Source organism: Notolepis coatsorum, assembly GCF_963971535.1.
Source record: "Notolepis coatsorum genome assembly, chromosome: 4".
Classification (NCBI taxonomy): Eukaryota; Metazoa; Chordata; class Actinopteri; order Aulopiformes; family Paralepididae; genus Notolepis; species Notolepis coatsorum.
This window is the reverse complement of record NC_140168.1, coordinates 78,743,223-78,763,349: the sequence shown is the minus strand read 5'-3', so window position 1 is coordinate 78,763,349 and position 20,127 is coordinate 78,743,223. Positions and strand designations below refer to the sequence as shown.

At 42.5% G+C, this 20,127-nt stretch overlaps 1 protein-coding gene across 1 annotated transcript in view; it reads right to left on the bottom strand.

Annotated features, from left to right (window-relative positions):
• Positions 1 to 1,595: 1,595 nt before the first annotated feature.
• The window catches only part of jtb (jumping translocation breakpoint), a 32,934-nt gene continuing 14,402 nt past the window's right edge, over positions 1,596 to 20,127 (bottom strand). The window contains exons 2-6 of the mRNA XM_084312241.1: positions 15,528 to 16,107; positions 13,325 to 13,365; positions 9,158 to 9,243; positions 8,561 to 8,640; positions 1,596 to 4,856 (exon numbers count right to left, since the gene is read on the bottom strand). Coding sequence (XP_084168367.1) covers positions 4,700 to 4,856; positions 8,561 to 8,640; positions 9,158 to 9,243; positions 13,325 to 13,365; positions 15,528 to 15,616 — 453 coding nt within the window. The 5' untranslated portion in view covers positions 15,617 to 16,107 and the 3' untranslated portion in view covers positions 1,596 to 4,699. The remainder of the gene's footprint in view (positions 4,857 to 8,560; positions 8,641 to 9,157; positions 9,244 to 13,324; positions 13,366 to 15,527; positions 16,108 to 20,127) is intronic.

The following is a 20,127-nucleotide window of genomic DNA, read 5'->3' as shown; positions in this document are numbered from 1 at the left end:
TTGGCGAGGTGTAACGTGCGAGAGGCTCACACTACCCCCGCCATTTCCTGTCTCTGCTGTGCAGGCGTCCCCAACCGACCTGTAGGAGTCGCTGTCCACAATGTCCAGATTACCACCCATCGACTTCCACCCGCTAACTCTGCCAATTGAGTTAGTATGACGGCCGGCCCAAGCCGGAGGCAACGCAGACAGCCAGAGTTGAACCCGGTGTCACTTGCGTTGGTGACGAGTGAAATGTCCGCTGCGCCACCCAGCCGCCTCCATTTTATTATTTGTATTACTGGAAAACTAGTTTACCTTTAAAAAATTTTTTTTTAAATGATGCTCGCTTATGCCTGTATTTTTTTACTGTGAAGCACTTTGAACAGCAATTGCTGTATGAAAATAATAATTATTTTTATTATTTTTTTATTTATTATTATTAAATAAAAGTAATTATTATTATTATTATTAACTCATTGCAGCCAGTGACCGTCTCAGGAAGGTTAGTGCAGCCAGTGACCGTCTCAGGAAGGTTAGTGCAGCCAGTGACCGTCTCAGGAAGGTTAGTGCAGCCAGTGACCGTCTCAGGAAGGTTAGTGCAGCCAGTGACCGTCTCAGGAAGGTTAGTGCAGCCAGTGACCGTCTCAGGAAGGTTAGTGCAGCCAGTGACCGTCTCAGGAAGGTTAGTGCAGCCAGTGACCGTCTCAGGAAGGTTAGTGCAGCCAGTGACCGTCTCAGGAAGGTTAGTGCAGCCAGTGACCGTCTCAGGAAGGTTAGTGCAGCCAGTGACCGTCTCAAGAAGGTTAGTGCAGCCAGTGACCGTCTCAGGAAGGTTAGTGCAGCCAGTGACCATCTCAGGAAGGTTAGTGCAGCCAGTGACCGTCTCAAGAAGGTTAGTGCAGCCAGTGACCGTCTCAGGAAGGTTAGTGCAGCCAGTGACCGTCTCAAGAAGGTTAGTGCAGCCAGTGACCGTCTCAGGAAGGTTAGTGCAGCCAGTGACCGTCTCAGGAAGGTTAGTGCAGCCAGTGACCGTCTCAGGAAGGTTAGTGCAGCCAGTGACCGTCTCAAGAAGGTTAGTGTAACCATTTTGACATACATTTTTTTAAATGCATTTTGTTAAGTTTCGTCTTGGCTACATTTACATTTAGTGATTTAGCTGAATGATTTTATCCAAAGCGACTCACAAGTTCTGTACAAGAAGTCAGCAGGAAGGGTACAACTCTGGCAGCTAAGGGTAAGTAAGATTGTTCATCAAACAGTGTTGAACTTTAGTGCTACAGTCTTGACTACAGTAGTATAGACAAGGTTTAAGGTTAGTATAAAAAAAAATAAAAGATAATTTCAGATATTGATTGAAGAAGTGTTTTTTTAGTCAACGGCAGAAAATTGCATGGGTTTTCAGCTGCCATGACTGGTGGGAACTGCCGAAACGCGCCCAATTCTCTGCTGTCATCATGCAAATGCAGAGGTTATTTTATTTACTATGTGGCAGACGGGTGAATAGTATAGCCATGCTATACTCTATTAAACCAGCTATAGAGGAGTTCCATATTCATTTATAGTTAATCTACGGTGAATTCACAGCATGAGACAGAAAGACACGCACACATATCTTCAGCATATCATTTTTCATGTATTCTGGCAGAATCTCATCACGTTGTCATCTCCAGAAAAAGAAAAAAAACGCATCTTACATAAAAATACAGTATTTACAGTTGAAATGTAAAACAATGATAAAACCATCTGTTTGTACATGATGAAAGTTTCTGGAAAAATACTGACAATTCTCTTCAGCTACTCTTTCTCTGCCAACAACCTGTATGAATGAAGATAAAACACCTGTATGGAACCTACCCATCCCCAGTCTGTTTGATAAAGAACGCGTTGCTATAAGAGAACGTCAGGCTCAACCAACATGCTCCCTGCGCGTTACTAGTGATTCCAACCCCACATCGTCGTTCATGACACAATGAAAGTCATGTGAAATAAATATAGATTTTATGGTAAATGTGGGGAAACTGAGATTTTTGAACATTTTCGGGGGAAATGTGTATGTTAACTGTGGTTAATGTGTACATTAATTTCACAGACTCTGTGGTTAATGTGCACACTGCCCGTCATCGGGTCGGTAAATGTGGAGGGAAAACGTGTCACGTCCGCAGCATAAGTGTGCCTTTAGTTTGTGATGAATAACAAACAGATATTAAGCAGGATATTTGAGCTGAGGGTTAGGCGTCACTTCTCCAGGGAGGTTAAAGCTATGGTTAAGGTCAAGTTTAGGTTACCGTATATATATAAAACGTACATAAAAGGATGTGGAGAACTGAATACGATTAAGATATAAACCATCAAGTGTTAACTGTATTAAGAGCCGTGTCATTAACAGATCAACCTCAGAAATCTCATATTTACCAACCGGGAGGGGTTTATTATTATAACCTGGTAAGGCATTCGGGTCAACTCTGAAATTATTGGGGATCGTTCTTGGTTCCAGGAGATAAGAGGGAGAAGCGGGGGGTTTCCTTATATGGTCAAAGAGGTTCCGTGGGGTAAAGTGATGTCAGCGACACGTCCAGTGAATGAAAACTCTTAAAATGTGTAGTGAACAGAGGCATATCTAGACAACTATTAAAGAAACTATCTGTGGTACTGGTTACTGGGTCAACACCAGGTTGAAATGATAATCCGCCCGTTTATTCATGTGATAATCACATGACTTTAAAGTAGCCCGTGGTCCAGGTGGAATTAAAATGCATCATTTGGCTCTTTAGAGCCCCTTTAGAGTCAACAGGCCTGTGAAAACACATTCAAACCCTTTATACAATTTAAACAAATTTAAATAAAAAGTATACATTTCATTAGAAGATTCCTCTTTCTAGACACAGCCGCGGTGTCATGGGGACAGGTGGTTTGAAGAGGTGATATCTTGTGCAACATCGCTAGCGACGTTTCTCTCGTGGAGCGGTAACAGGCACGATACGATCAACGCAAGAGTGACAAGTGTTTTGGAACAGGTTGCCGCGGGCCAGTGTTTCTGCTTGTCATCAGACTCCTCAAACGCATAATCTAAGAACAATCCAGGAAACTAAAAATCATCAAATCAACACAAAACGTGTTTATGACTTATTCCCTTTGCTATGGAAACATAACCTCTCTTGGAAGGGAGGGGCTACCGTTTAAAAGATGTTTAAAAAAGGTGCTTTAAGTGGTATTTTCTTTGTTAAAATAAGTGGTGCGCCTGAAACAAGTTAAATAATCTGCCAGCAAATTTGTCTCGACAAGATACTAGGGTTCTCCCTCCCGATTGGAGAAAGTGGGAAGGGATACCAGAAGATTTATTTTCTGTTTACTGCCGAGCGGAGGGACTGGGAGACCCATGTCACTGGCCAGACACTCTATATCAGTGATGGCTGTCGGAATGTAGAGCTATTTAACAACTTATTTTAACAAAGAGAATATCACTTACAGCACCTTTAAGCGGTTGATTTTTAAGAGTCACTAAAGATGGAAATGGGGAAAAAAGTTCTACATGGTATGATTTCCACACAGCTCTGGTTGTTTTCAACGAGAGCAGAGTGACATTTAACCTCCTCACGACGACATGAGTTCCGTTACCATGGTAACATCGGAGTAAAACTGGACAGTTCGAGTCACGGTCCTAATTAAGCCCTCTTGTTTACTCTGTGGGTTCAAATCTAGGTGTGAAATGTTTACTCTGTGGGTTCAAATCTAGGTGTGAAATGTTTACTCTGTGGGTTCAAATCTAGGTGTGAAATGTTTACTCTGTGGGTTCAAATCTAGGCGTGAAATGTTTACTCTGTGGGTTCAAATCTAGGCGTGAAATGTTTACTCTGTGGGTTCAAATCTAGGCGTGAAATGTTTACTCTGTGGGTTCAAATCTAGGCGTGAAATGTTTACTCTGTGGGTTCAAATCTAGGCGTGAAATGTTTACTCTGTGGGTTCAAATCTAGGCGTGAAATGTTTACTCTGTGGGTTCAAATCTAGGGGTCAAATGTTTACTCTCTGTGGGTTCAAATCTAGGGGTCAAATGTTTAGTCTGTGGGTTCAAATCTAGGGGTCAAATGTTTAGTCTGTGGGTTCAAATCTAGGCATGAAACGTTTACTCTGTGGGTTAAAATCCAGTGGGTCTCCATTTCTAATCTTTACCGTCCTTCCAAACCATTCTCTCCGATAATGCAGATAGTATCTAGCGGTGTGAGAATAATACTTGAGAAAATAACAAATATCTCAGATACCTAGAGCAAAACATACATGTATGTATTTTGTTTTTGTGTTTCAGGAGAGGTTGTAAAGGGGCGTAGCAGGGGACCCCACCGGACTGGGCGTTTGGGGTGTATCCTGGGCAGGCTGGGCTTCAGGTCTCATTAAGGTCTGTTGTGTGCTGGACCACAGTGTCATAGTGTCAAAGTAGACCAGTGGTCTCTCTCCAATTCCAATCCAGTTCCAGCCCAAAAAAGTCCTGGCCTGATTTAGTTCCTGCGTCAATTTCTATGCTAGAGGGACAGTCAACCAGTCAACCAAAAGGTTTAAACGTATTTCTTTCAGTCTGTGGATGACGGCATTCTGATTCTTGCCCGAATCCAGCTTCTCTCCTAGAGGCTTGTCGGCCACGCCCACTTCTTCAGAGTTTAACGTGAAGTGAACATCAGCCGGTTCTCGCAGGGGTTCTGGTTCTTGGGTGGTGACTCTCCTGCTACTAGATGGACTCTATCTGCCGGCGGACCTTCTCGGAGGCGAGCCGGTCCAGAGACCGCTGTCTGGCCACCACCACCAGCGCCAGGAGGACAGTCATACCCAACATGACCGCCTCAAACTTCCAGAAGAGGTGCTCCTCCATCACAGTGGAGCGACAGCTGGAGGGAGTGAGTGAGAGAGAGAGAGGGGGGGGGGGGAGAGGGAGAGAGAGAGAGAGAGAGAGAGAGAGGGGGGGGGGGGAGATGGAGAGAGAGAAAGAGAAAGAGGGAGAGAGAAAGAGAGGGAGACGACCCAGTGTTACACGTGTGGCATAATAAGGGCATTCAATTCATTGGAGATCTTTATTCAGACAATATTTTTGTATCATTCTGTGTCATATCTACCAACCATCAGAAACATTTATTTCGCCATTTTTAAATTCGGCACTTTGTGCGAAACAGTTCCCCAATCATTCACCTTCATACATCCTTGACATTGACATCCCATCTCTGGCTACTCTAAAGATCTGGAGCAGTGGGAGGCAATATTAGACCTCGTCGATTCCTCATGGATATGTGCTAGGCATGTGCTCATGGATATGTGCTAGGCATGTGCTCATGGATAAAGGCATGTGCTCATGGATATGTGCTAGGCATGTGCGGATATGTGCTAGGCATGTGCTCATGGATATGTGCTAGGCATGTGCTCATTGATATGTGCTAGGCATGTGCTCATTGATATGTGCTAGGCATGTGCTCATCGATATGTGCTAGGCATGTGCTCATTGATATGTGCTAGGCATGTACTCATCGATATGTGCTAGGCATGTGCTCATTGATATGTGCTAGGCATGTACTCATCGATATGTGCTAGGCATGTGCTCATTGATATGTGCTAGGCATGTGCTCATTGATATGTGCTAGGCATGTGCTCATTTCAATTTAAAATCTTACATTGCACACACTACACAAATGCAAGATTGTTAACACTGTTTCCTGATACTAACCCTGCCTGTAATAGACCACTGCACTTCCGCGTTACGAGCTCATGGAGGAGAGAGCGGGGAGAGAAAATGAATGAATGTGGATGAGAGCCTTGACGTAAGTGGTTGTAGCTACGGTTGTGGGGGTGCTGGAGACATGATCCAATAGACTTTTATACACCAGAGTCTCCTGAACACGGAGAGACCAATCCCAAGTCGATCGGCACTTTCTCCGCACCTACTACCGAACTCCGAATGCGCAGATTGCCCAAGGAGTCTCTCTGGATTGTCCAGAGATCTAGGTTTATCAATCTGCGCATGCAGTTTGGGAGGGTGTTTGGCCCATGTTGTTCATTCTGAACCCACCGAGACTCACCTTGTATACAAACGTAACATTCGTTATGCGTTTTCACTCATGTGTCCTTTATGAGAGGGTTGGTTGGCCCAACAAGGTTGAGAGGCACAACAAACACTGAAATTTGTTTATTTTTAATGGTAAGCTACCTCCTTATACTACATCATTATTGGTAAGCTACCTCCTTATATTACATCATTATTGGTAAGCTACCTCCTTATACTAAATCATTATTGGTAAGCTACCTCCTTATACTACATCATTATTGGTAAGCTACCTCCTTATATTACATCATTATTGGTAAGCTACCTCCTTATACTACATCATTATTGGTAAGCTACCTCCTTATACTACATCATTATTGGTAAGCTACCTCCTTATACTAAATCATTATTGGTAAGCTACCTCCTTATACTACATCATTATTGGTAAGCTACCTCCTTATACTACATCATTATTGGTAAGCTACCTCCTTATACTACATTAGACATAGATCTAGGTCTTATTGGAACCCAAGGAGGACAATAGACTACCTAAAGCATACTGCACCTTGTGACACTGTGAATACTGGAATATATATTTCATATTTCATTAGTTAGATGTAAATTATAATTATATTGACCAAATTGTTTACCCCATGCTCAGTATGTTCTTACTGTATTTATTTCTGTATATTTTATTTTATCCTATTTTATTTTACTCTACTCTTATCCTAGGCAACTTGATTTGATTTGTGTTATCATTCTAAATTGTGACCCGTCCTGTCTAAATGTTTAAATGTTGAGCGATTTGCAGTGTCTAATTTCCCACGGGATAATAAAAGTATTTCTATTCTATTCTATTCTATTCTATTCTATTCTATTCTATTATTGGAATGGAATGTTGGAACCTATGGAACCCGTTCCAGTGACCGGCTGGTCCTTAACGTCCCCCGAGTTTGCTTGGAACAGGGGAAATCTGCATTTCACTATGATGCCATGGAATGAACTCCAGCTATCCTTAACGCTTGAGATTGTCCCCTCTATTGCAGAGTTTCAAATCTTGATCTCTGACCTTTGTCAATCAAGTACATGTTTTAATTGCCGACAATGCATTAGTCTGCATGTGGAGTTGTCGGAATCATGTGTCGGAATAACGAGACAGTACTAGGGTTGTACTGCGAAGTCTGCACACGTTAAAGGAACACGCCAACATTTTGACAGTGTGCGTTCAGTAGAATGCTATCTGGCTGCACATTAGCCTAGCACAGCACAATGAATGGAAGCGGACAGTGCCGTTTAGCCTAGGCATTGTCCAACTAACACCTCTCCCGAAGGCTAACCGGCACTGTCCGCTTCCATTCATTGTGCTAAGCTAGGCTAACGTGCAGCCAGATAGCCTTTTTTTTTTTTTTTTACTTTTTTTTTTAGCGTTTATCGCTTTTCTGGTCAAGCATGACCGACAGATACAGGGGGAAACGGGATATAGAGCAGGGGAAGACATTCTGGCAAATGACGGCGGGTCCGGGAATCGAACTCGGAGTCCACCAGATCCGTGACGCAGCACGGTTTTCCCCGACGCAGAAATAGCGCAGAGATATGCAGTGAGCTACTGGAGCCCCCCTGCCAGATAGCTTTTTACTGAACGCACAGAGCGGAAACTGGTATCTATCTTCTTGTCTCTCTCTGGAGAAGACGGTAAGCTAATTTCCCAAAATGTTGGCGTGTTCCTTTAAGTTTATCATGTAGTCTGACTAAATACTGATAACATATTTTACAAATTCGTTTTCTTTGTGGCCACTGATATGCAAAAACGTACTAAATTGGTTTTATATATATATATATATATATATAGTAGTGCTGTCAATAGATAAAAATTACTAATTAATCTCACAATTTTCTGTAATTAATCTAGATTAATATAGATTAAAAACCGCATTTTTCTACTTAAGACCGAAGCTTGTAACAGATATTTACTTGAGTAAAATCATGGAATTAATGTAAAATCAACAAAGTACATTTAGATTCAAAGACTATTTGAATAGCTTTCTTTGAATACAGTTTCTCTCCTGTGAAATACAAATGTTCAACAAAACCATCAACATTGACTCAGCTAGACCTCTTTCTTATATCCGCAGCGCTAACAGAAATAAAAACAACCCAGGCCTATGTTAAAGTACAGATTGGCTTAGAGGACGATAATGTCTTGTATGAACTAGCAGTAATATAAATCATATTAACAACAAATATGTGTTCCATCATCATGTCAGATGATTTTCAAAAAGGTCCATGAGTCAATGCAAAAAAAGAACAAGCAAAGATACTGCTGAAAGTTCAGAACGTTGAACATTTCACTCCATAGATTAATCTAGATTAAAAAAATGTAACGCTTTAAATAATTTTAATTAATGTCCAAAGTTAAAGCATTAACTTTGACAGCCCTAATATATAGACATACATATGTATACACACAAAATACTGGCTTGACTCAAAGAATCTCAGTTGACTGAGGGGTCTCCGAATGACTTTTAGGGGGCAGCCCTGATGTATCTACGAGGAGCTGCTCACCTCTTGTACTCGTCTTTGTTGGACTTGGTACAGTTGATTCTCTCTACGTAGCCTGTGAGACTGCATGCTGTCCAGGACTTCTGCAGAGGGTGGGACATACAGGAGAGGACTTCAGACAAGCTTCACAGGATCATATCTACTAGATATGTGATATTAAAAAATACTGGACGGGTCGTATGAATTATATGCAAAGCTGCGAGTGGAGGAACTAACATAAGCCTCTCGCTTCCCTTTTTCTCCTGAGAGAGATTGAGTGTGAGAGGGGGAGAGAGAGAGAGGGGGGGGGGGGAGAGAGTGTGAGAGGGGGGAGAGAGAGAGAGGGAGTGAGTGTGAGAGGGGGAGAGAGTGAGTGAGTGTGAGTGAGAGTGAGTGAGTGTGAGAGTGAGTGAGCGTGAGAGGGGGGAGAGAGAGTGAGTGAGTGTGAGTGAGCGTGAGAGGGGGGAGAGAGAGTGAGTGAGTGTGAGAGGGGGGAGAGAGTGAGTGTGAGAGGGGGAGAGAGAGAGTGAGTGAATGTGAGAGGGGGAGGGAGAGAGAGAGAGAGAGAGAGAGAGAGAGAGAGAGGAGAGAGAGGAGAGAGAGAGAGAGAGAGAATCTTACCGACAGGAAGGCGTTACACTGAGAGCATTCTACTGTCACCACAAAGTCCTCCATCACCCAGCATGGAGTAAAATTAGGTCTGGTCACTAACAGACAGAGAGAGAGAGAGACAGAGACACAGAGAAAGAGAGGGAGAGAATGGCTTGAGTTAGAATTCACTCTTACTTCTTAAAAAGGGACACTTCACAAAAAACAATGTAGATTAAATTTGCGTTATTGAGAGTAAATTAGTTTGAATGTGGCAAGAGGCTCATGTTAGATTATGACCACCAGTGATGTCATCCAGGACATTCAATCCTTGTGTTAATTACAGCTAGATCAAATGATAAGGTAGCAGTCCCTATAAGACAAGGTATTGCTATTTTCCTTCTACATCCATTCGTACTAATTTGTATATTTTGTACCCAGTTTAATCACCTGTACATTGTATATTGCACTTTACTGTTACATTTGCACTCTGGTTAAATGCCAAATTATGATTATGTGAAGTGCCCCTTTAATTACGTAAAAATGTTTTTTTATTATTAATTAATTGACTGCTGACACAATTTTTGGATCAATGGTTTGGATCAATAGGCTAGCCGGGGTAATATTATTTATTTATTTATTTATTAATAAACCCGATTTATGCTCAATCTGGCATCAGGCACCATTTAGAGATGCAGCTCACAGATGGTCCACAGAGAGACTCCATGTGGCCTCCAGAATGATGGGACTATGCAGCACGCTCCTTATTGCACACGCATGCAAGCACCACACTCCTACCTTTGCCCTGGACTCCTACCTTTGCCCTGGACTCCTACCTTTGCCCTGGACTCCTACCTTTGCCCTGGACTCCTACCTTTGCCCTGGACTCCTACCTGTGCCCTGGACTCCTACCTGTGCCCTGGACTCCTACCTGTGCCCTGGACTCCTACCTGTGCCCTGGACTCCTACCTGTGCCCTGGACTCCAACCTGTGCCCTGGACTCCAACCTTTGCCCTCGCCTCCAACCTTTGCCCTCGCCTCCAACCTTTGCCCTCGCCTCCAACCGTTGCCCTGGACTCCAACCGTTGCCCTGGACTCCAACCGTTGTCCTGGACTCCTACCTGTGCCCTGGACTCCTACCTGTGCCCTGGACTCCAACCTTTGCCCTCGCCTCCAACCTTTGCCCTCGCCTCCAACCTTTGCCCTCGCCTCCAACCGTTGCCCTGGACTCCAACCGTTGCCCTGGACTCCAACCGTTGTCCTGGACTCCTACCGTTGTCCTGGACTCCTACCTTTGCCCTGGACTCCTACCTTTTCCCTGGACTCCTACCTTTGCCCTGGACTCCTACCTTTGCCCTAGACTGCCAATTGCCACTGGCATTACAACTGCTGCCCACTGCTCTTACATGGTTAGAATGGGTTAAATGCAGAACAATCATATCCCAGAAGGGATTAATAACTTAACTTAAAATCAATGTCACTTAAAAATGAATAAAACAAAAAACTTTGAACTGACCGGAGGAACAGAATAACCAATGACCCGCTCTGATCAACTGACCGGAGGAACAGAATAACAGACAACACGCTCTGATCAACTGACCTGGAGGAACAGAATAACAGACGACCCACTCTGATCAACTGACCGGAGGAACAGAATAACAGACGACGCGCTCTGATCAACTGACCCGAGGAACAGAATAACAGACGACGCGCTCTGATCAACTGACCTGGAGGAACAAAATAAACCATTGACCCGCTCTGATCAACTGACCCGCGGAACAGAATAACAGACGACACGCTCTGATCAACTGACCTGGAGGAACAGAATAAACCAATGACACGCTCTGATCAACTGACCCGAGGAACAGAATAACAGACGACACGCTCTGATCAACTGACCTGGAGGAACAGAACAACAGACGACCCACTCTGATCAACCGACGGTAGAATAACCAGAAAACCACCATACAAATAAAAACCATGAAAAATAGGGCGGTCAGGTGGCGTAGCGGAGATTGCGTTCGTCACCAACACCGGAGACGCTGGATTCGCCTGTTCGAATCCAGCTCACAGCTCCGGCGTTGTCACCAGCTTGGCTGGCCGCTGTATTAGAGGGTGGGAAAGCTGGCGGGGTGGGTCCGGGTCGTTGTAAACAGCGACTCCTACAGTTCGGTCGGGGCGCCTGCTCAGCGAGGATAGGATCTAAGGGGGGTAGTGTGATCCTTCCACACGTTACACCCTCTCAGTGAGAGTCCGCGCTGCCAGGTGAAAAGAAGCGGTTGATTGGCTAGACGTGTGTCGGAGGAAGCACGCGATAGCCTCCACTCTCCCAGACTGACTGTGGGGGGTAAGTGCGCAGCGACCAGGAAGGGGATTGGGAATTGGCATAACGACTAACATTGGGATGGGAGAAAATCGAAAAAAAAGAAAAGAAAAAAAAACATGAAAAATAAATAAATAACAAATACAATGGGGGAAATAAGTATTGAACACATCAGCATTTTGTCCCGTAAATATATTTCCAATGTGGCCGTTCAAGTGAAATTTTCACCAGACTTTGGTATTATTAACTCAGGGAATCCAGACTTTAGAAAAATCTAAAATAAAGTTATGTGTAATAAAGTGGAATGACATAGGAAAAAAGTATTGAACACACTAACTGAAATTAATTCAATACTTAGTGGAGAAGCTTTTGTTTGTAATGACAGCTCCAAGGATGCTTTCTCTATGATGTAACTAATCACCCGCAGTATTCAGGTGTGATTTTGGCCCATTCCTCTACACAGATCGTCTTTAAATCTTGAAGATTGCGGAGGGGCCTCTTGTGAATCTGGATCTTCAGATGCTTCCACAAATGTTCAATTGGGTTTAAGTCAGGTGAATGACTGGGCCATTCCAACAAGTTGATTTTCTTTCTCTGAAATCAACTGCAAGTTTCCTTTGCTGTATGCTTTGGATTGCTGTCATGGTGGAAGGTCCACCCACGTGTCATCCTCAGCATCCTGGTGGATGGCAGCAGGTTCATCTCAAGAATCTCTCTGTACATGGCTCCATTCATTGTTCCTTCAATGATATGAAGTCTGCCAGTACCAGGAGAGGAGAAGCAGCCCCACACCATGATACTTCCACCTCCAAACGTCACTGTTGGTAGTGTTATTCGGGTAATGTGCACTGCCATTTCTCCTCCAAACATGGTGTGTTGTGCGACAGCCAGAAAGTAACATTTTGGTCTCATCTGACCAGAGTACATGCTCCCAGTAATTCACTGGCTTGTCCAAATGTTGTTAGGCAAACTTTAAACAAGCTTCAACATGTCTTTTTTTCAGTAGTGGAGTCTTGCGGGCTGAGCACGCACAGAGGCCATGGCGGTGGAGTGCATTGCCTATGGCCTTTTCCGTCCCAGTTGTACCTGCTGCCTTTCTGGAGCTCTTTCCTAGTGGTCCATGGCTCTCTGGCTACTCTTCTAAGTATCCTTCCGACTCCCTGATCAGAAATGTTGCGAGGAGCACCTGTGCATGGCCGGTTGATGATGGAGTGATGTTGCTTCCACTTATGGATAATGCCCCCAATGATGCTTACTGGAAGATTCTGAAGTTGTGAAATACGTCTTTACTTAGCCAATTCTATTTTCATGATTTGCAACAATCTGTTTGTGAAGGTCTTGAGAGCTCTTTTTTACCCATCATTTGATGTTTCTTGTGTGGCACCTTGGTAACAAAAAAACATTTTATAGCCCATCAATTATTCTAACAAAGTTGACATTATTAGCACAGATAGGAGGTAGAGTTGCCTCCTAATTAGTTTTGGTTTTCAGCTAGTTCCTTGCCTTTCCTTGCTGTGGTGTGCTGCTTATTCTTAGTGTGTCCAATACCTTTTTCCCACTTTATTACACATAACTTTATTTACATATGGACTTTAATGTTTAGATTTCTTGTCTGGATTTCTTGAGTTAATACAAACGTCTGGTGCAAATTTCGCTTGAATACGCTCATTGGAAATACATTTACTGAACAAAATGTTGATGTGTTCAATACTTATTTCCATTGTACCTATGAATAAAAAAAGGGTTAAATAACAGTTTGTAACTGTGTTTTTAGTCTAAATAACAGTCAGATAACAGTCAGAACCTGCGTTTAGTGTTAAATAACAGTCAGTACCTAACTTTCTAGTGTTAAATAACAGTCAGATAACAGTCAGTACCTGTGCCTTTCTCCTCGCTCAACAGCGCTGCTCCAAACACTCTGAAAAACACACAGGGGTAAAGGCCATTTCAGCATCATGAGGACAGTGGGACAGAGACAGAATGCTGATTGGTTAGAAGATAACACTGCAAGCGTCAGACCACTGGGCTAAATTCACTTTTAAGCTTGTATTTCAGAACAGGAACTTTCCCCCGGAACAAGGGACTTTTTCAGGAACACTGCTGTGTTTTGCACCACGGGGACCAGGGTCTGAGCAGAAGTTCCAGGACATTATTTTTACCCCCCCAAATGTCTCTGGTCTGGGGGCCGCACTTTTCCTGACATGGAGGAACTTTGGGGGTGGTTCTGCGCAGAAGCACTTGGATATCTGCAAACACACTCAGGAGCGGTGCTGCTACTCTTAACATTATTCACATTTGTGAAGATATTATATACAGGGCTTTCCCCAGGATGTTCAAACAAGAAGGTGCAGAGTCAGTTAGAGGGTGTTTCGGATGGGAAGCAAAAAGATTTGCAATAAAGAAAGCAATTTGCTGTAATTTCCTGCAACTTAAAAACATAATTTCATAAAAATAGTAAACAGAAGGGTAAATAAGTTTTTTATTCAAGTACCGAATATAAGTTTATTAATTTAGCCTACCAAAACGAATAAACACCAATGTCCACAAAAATGAACAGACTGTCTTGTGTTATTCTTTATACAGAGCACATTCAGAAGCCTAAATACGTTTTGCCAATTGCCACACAAGGCTAATTATTATTATTTGAATGAAAATAAATCTATCCTACTGTAGGCCTACAACTACATTTTTAATTAGGCCTAATTATTTCAGTGGCACAGGATAATTTGCCAATATAAAACTATAATTGTGTCTTTGTGTCTTGTTATGTTAATCTTGTCTCGTTAGTAGTAGAGGCAGGGTTTCCGTTAGAAAAAATTGTTGCCGGTCTCCGTGACCTGCAAGATTTCAATCTACCGGACAAATGAGATTAATTCCGGTCATAGTTTATTGAGCTTTAAAACAATTTATAGGCAGACTATATAAAGAATGTCATCCTCAAGGCATGTAGATTTATAATATTATTATTTAAAACTAGGCTACTTTTGCGTATACAGTCATTAATATATTCCAAATAAAATAAGTCCCTCGATACTCCGTGCTGCTGCTGACTTGAAATAAAATAGACCGCGTATGTGGGCAGTCGGTCCGACACTAAACAGCAGTCTGTTATAATCACATTTTTATGAGCTAACGAATTCCGTTATATTGGACATTTGTATTAATTATATCAAGCGAAGAACTGAGAAATTTTGCAGAGAGAGACGGCAACGTTATCGTGGCCGGGTTTGCGTGATGTATTTCTCCACCTCCCAACGACTTGGTGCTGGTCATAATGTCCGGTGAAAACAACTCCCTCCAAGCACAACTTGATCACCCGAACCGTACCAAAACAGGCCAAAATTAAATAGCCCATGCGACGAACGATTCATTACATTCGTTTCATCGTTGCTCCACCAAGCAGCCGGTCCAACAATGAAAGCTGTTATCAGCGCGAGCCGGCAGCAGTTAGTTTGCAAGAAGCATCCAGCTGCAGACCCGCAGAGCAGCTTTCCAGGTCTGGGGACCGCACTGTGCCAGCAAAGCTGGTGGGTTATGTGGGTCTGCAGCTGCATGCCTTCCGCAAATCCAGCAGCAAGCTCTCGCTGAGCGAAGCAACGACAACAAACGCAATGATTGTTTCGTTCACCCAACTCCAGCCCATCCAAATACAATTCAAATAATCAAACTGTGCCCAGAGGGAACTATTTTCACCGGACACTATGACCGGAGAGATTAAATATGTCGGACTTCAACAGATTTTGCCGGCCAAATACCGGTAATTACCGGCTAACGGAAACGCTGAGTAGAGGAAATGGCATGTTTGTAGCCTAACATTTATTCTAGCCTACATGTACACAGTAGGTGGGCACCAGGTTTGGTGGGGCTGGAAAATATTTCCAACTAGATGGAGATGCCCTGGCCTACAAATCATATTCCACATATGTGAGAAACCATCAATGAAAAGATTACAAAAACACATCAATGAAAATGTAAAAATACCATTCATCATCAAAATAACATTGTGAATTATATATCGCAGATTGCAATATTCTGTCAAATGAATTACAATATGATATTTGTTCTACTGATACTACCCACCTCAGTGAGACCAGGCCCCAGAACAGAGCGTGCAGGGCCAGGACCCGTGGTCTGAGGCAGGCCATGGGGATCCGACAGTCACTCTCCATCACTCTGCTTCTCCACCTGCTCGCTGGAACAGCCACCCTGTCCTGTCTGTCTGCCTGCCCGTCCGTCGGTCCCTTCGTCTTTCTGTCTATCTGTCTGCCTGCCTGTCCATCCGTCTGTCCGCCTGCCTGTCCAGCCGTCTGTCTGTCTCTGTACGGGCACTGACTGTCTGCAGAGCTGGACTCACTTCACTTCCAATTCAATCAATAGAATGTATGTCCAATTTCGTCTCAATTTACTTTCAATTCAAATCAATCAATTCAGGGATTTTTATGTGCGTGTGCCGTGTGCAAAACTTTAACGTCTCGTGGTCAAACGGTCATATATCCAAACTGCTAAGAAGCACTTGAGAATGAATATTATACAGTTAGCTAAAGGTATCGACTGTTTTGCGTTTAGATTTCCAACTGACTGAAGTGAAAATGTTTGTATTGGGTTGTACTGAGCAGGGCGGTGCAGAGGGTTAGGATGGAAAACATCAGCCTGAAGACACCTGGAAGACAGCCCAGAGAATATATGCATTACATGTATGTTGATATACATTTAGTCATTTAGCTGACGCTTTTATCCAAAGCGACTTACAAGTTCTGTACGACAAGTCATCAGGAAGGGCACAACTCTATCAGCTGAGAAACAATGTTCATCAAAGTGTTGAGTGCTACAGTGTAGGTTAGTTTATTAGGACAAGTGCATGATATGTTGTATTAGCCTGAAGACACCTGGAAGACAGCCCAGAGAATATATGCATTACATGTATGTTGATATGTTGCATCAGCCTGAAGACACCTGGAAGACAGCCCAGAGAATAATTACATGCATGTTGATATGTTGTATTAGCTCAACATGTATCCCTCCATCTACTACTGCTTTATTGAGGGTTCCCAGGTTCATTTATTGAAATGTGAACTACATCTATTTTATTGTATGAATGTATGTTTATGCTGCTTTTTTTTTAAATACATTCTGACTCATCCACACTGTGATTATTGTATTTTACAAGGAATCTGTGATGGAGACTGGATGAGAAGTGTCAGTTTTGAATAGAGAAGCACCATGACAGTCAGCTGTATTACAAGATTAACAGAAACGTGCCATACTCAAAACCACCTTGTCATTTGTAAATGACGTACCTTCAAATGACCGTTATACCGTCAAAAACGTATAAAACCACTGTGAAACATTGTGCGTGTGTGTGTGTGTGTGTGTGCATATTGTGCGTTTGTCTATACCTGGGCCATTTAATCTGTCATGTGCTCTGTCCTTGTGTCCATGAGTGTATTGTGCCTATGTGCTTTTGTTTGTTTTTATTCGAATGTTATTTATCTCGCTTATATTGTTTGTATTGCTAACCCTTTTTTACATAGGATTTTAGCGTATACCTTCTGGCAGGGGGACTACCAATGGAAATTAGCCTTTTGGCTAAAATTGGGTACATTTACATTTTTTTTCCCATGTTTATTAATGTAAGCTGTCACCCTTGAACAAATAAAGTAAACCTAAACGGCCATTTGGGCCTTTCTGACTACATCATCAAGGCTCAACATGAGAGCACAGGCTGAAGGTTCTACTAGATCACATACATCTATTCTAACCTCCACCAAGCTATTTTTAAATGCCTTTCGTACACCATCAGCAAGGATACTCTAATACGGGCTATTACTCTACTGTGCCGGTATTTACAACCTAATCTGGATGCTAAATGAGGTAACTGATGTAAGACAAATAAGCTTATGGTATTACTGTGCTAAAGCTTATTACTGTACACCCACACACTGTTGCCTTCCACTGCAGTGGCAGGATAGAGATCAGAGAGAGAGAGCCCTCCCATTTGTTGGCCAACAAAATGTGTGTGAGCTCTTACACGCATATAAGGTTTACATTCTGGCTCAGAGCTCTTACCAATATGAGAATATAAACCACATTTGGTTGTAAGTAATAGGGATGGGCATTTTAAACTCATTAAATTATTTTTAAAATAAATATATATATATATATATATATATATAGTTTATGCAACTAAAAATACTTGTCCCCTTTGTTTTGTTGCTAATCTGCCCGTCGCTTATCAATGACTCGTTTGCAGTCAACATTGTCGAAACGGATTGTTTTTTTTAATCGGTTAATATCCTTTTTATAGCATTTCGAAAAGCTATCGTTCTCTCGAAAATTTCCGGGAAGATAGAAAGATTCCCTCATAAGCGGCATTTATTGGAATATTCTCGAATACACTAGACACGTTGTCATTTGTCGGCCTATTTATGAATAGTTTTCAAATAAACGCTAGATTATCGATATGCACGCTATAGACGCAAGCTGAAAAATCAATTATCTCGTTCCCGCAAGATCACACACACGGCACATAGGGGATACGCCGTTATCTCAGCGAAAACAGCTCTGATTACCCCAAGACTGGTAACAGACTCCTTACCTTAGATCAGATGTTCTCCAAAAAGATTATTCCAATTACTGATCGCCATTCCAAATATCGATCGCGTTGATTGATTGATTATTGGCTGCTGTGAATATATAATCCAGGCTGCTTTCCGTCCCACGATGACTTCCATGTTGATCAGACGGATTGCCAGCACAAGGAGCCAGCTGGCTCCGCCTCTACATATCTACAGATCCCAGGTCAGTCTAAGCGACTGACATGCAGTTACACAGGGATAGACGATAGGGGGCGCTTTTTTCCATTCTGAGCTCCTGTAGGGGCTGGTGTACCAACGGGAGACTCGGTTGATGAAATATGAATTCAGATTGCTAATAAAAAAATAAAACTATATTTGTCGTCGTGGGCACTCAATGGGGGGGGCTGATAAAACTAGATATGTCGTCCGTGGCACTGAAAGGGTTAAGTAAAAACAAAACCATGTAATGTAGGGGGGTCGGGTGTCATTGATTAGTAGTTGAATAGTTCCCAGTGACTATCTAATAGCAATTTTAGGAGTTTTGCCTAATAAGTACTCGAAGAACTCAACTTCACATTAATGGGAAGATCTATCGTAAAATAGAATTCAGAATTTTCAGATGCTATTTCTATAATACTGTATAACTCAGAGACAAGACCCTAGCGACAAATGATGTCACCAAGAGACAAATCCTGGAGCTGCTCCATAGACAATGCCAGTGAACATAGTGGAATAACTCCTACGACACTATGACAGCACCCAGTGATTTTCCTGATTTTTATGATTTAGAGTTAATTTATAGCATAAGCCATACATTTAAATAAAACTAATTTGGATGTAATATAGATCAAAGAAATATCCTGTGAGCCCACAAAGTCAGTCACTAATTAGTCTGTCAATGGACCAACTTCAAAACGTATCACTTAATGACATCATGACATTCATGACATTCAAGTTGATAAATAGAAGTTGTTTTTAATCCTGTATTATAGTCTTATCTTTCCTTACATATCTTATGGTAACATAATATGGGCTAGCACTCATTCATCTCATCTTCAAAAAATTATTTCACTTCAAAAAAGATGTTAGACTGGCAACCCTCTCAAATCGATTTCCATCTGCTCCTCTTTTCAAGAAACTAAACATTCTGACTGTGTCTGAGGTTAATTCTTTACAGATATGTATATTTGTGTACAAATGCATTCATGATCACAATCTAGCAAATGGTTTTAATAGTTTTTTTTCTTTTAATTCAGATGTTCATTCATATGTCACACGTCAGTCCAGGGACCTGCATATACCTTATTGTGGTACTTCACTTAGGCAGTTCTCAGTGAGGTATAGCGGGTCCAATCTTTTGAATGCAGCTGATCCTATGCTGAGGAAATCTCCATCTCTGTTTATTTTTAAAGCAAACTACAAAAAAAATGCTCATATCGAAAAGTAGTAGATAGATAAATAGGTCATACATGTAGGTATGCAATTGGTTATGTGGGTGGGTAGGTTTGTAGGCAGGTGGGTGGGTTGTTAATTTTAACTGCCAGAAGACGTGTTACAGCGTCCTTCCCGGCCATGCTCAAGTTGCCGAAAGACGCTTTACAGCGTCTTTAATATCAATATTTCAAAAATCTGTGATCGGATTCATATTTCCCCTCCGCTGGCCTGAGATCCACCAGGAGGACCCACTGAGCTCTCTGGCGGTTCAGGAGCGCCATCTGGTGGCCGATCGGCGCAATCGCCAAACAGGAAGTGCTCGGGGTGATGTGCTGTTTAACCATATTACTTCCAGGCACTCTGTTTGGCTCCCGGCACTCTGGCTCGTCACAATACATAGCGATCCATTGCCAATAACTCGATAAACAACATGATTTGGACGTATATACCATTATACAACCTGGAAATGGACCGGGTAAATCGACATCCCATAATGGTAAAATTTCTACTCTACGCTGATCGCCCAACGGCGCGAGGAGACTGGGGTGAGTTTTAGCGTGTAAAATTACCGTCTTCGATACGAACTGCTATGATCAACATTTGACCCACATTAGATGATTGGTATAACGCTGCCCACGGAATTATAAACGCCCCCTCGCCCATCCGGTCAA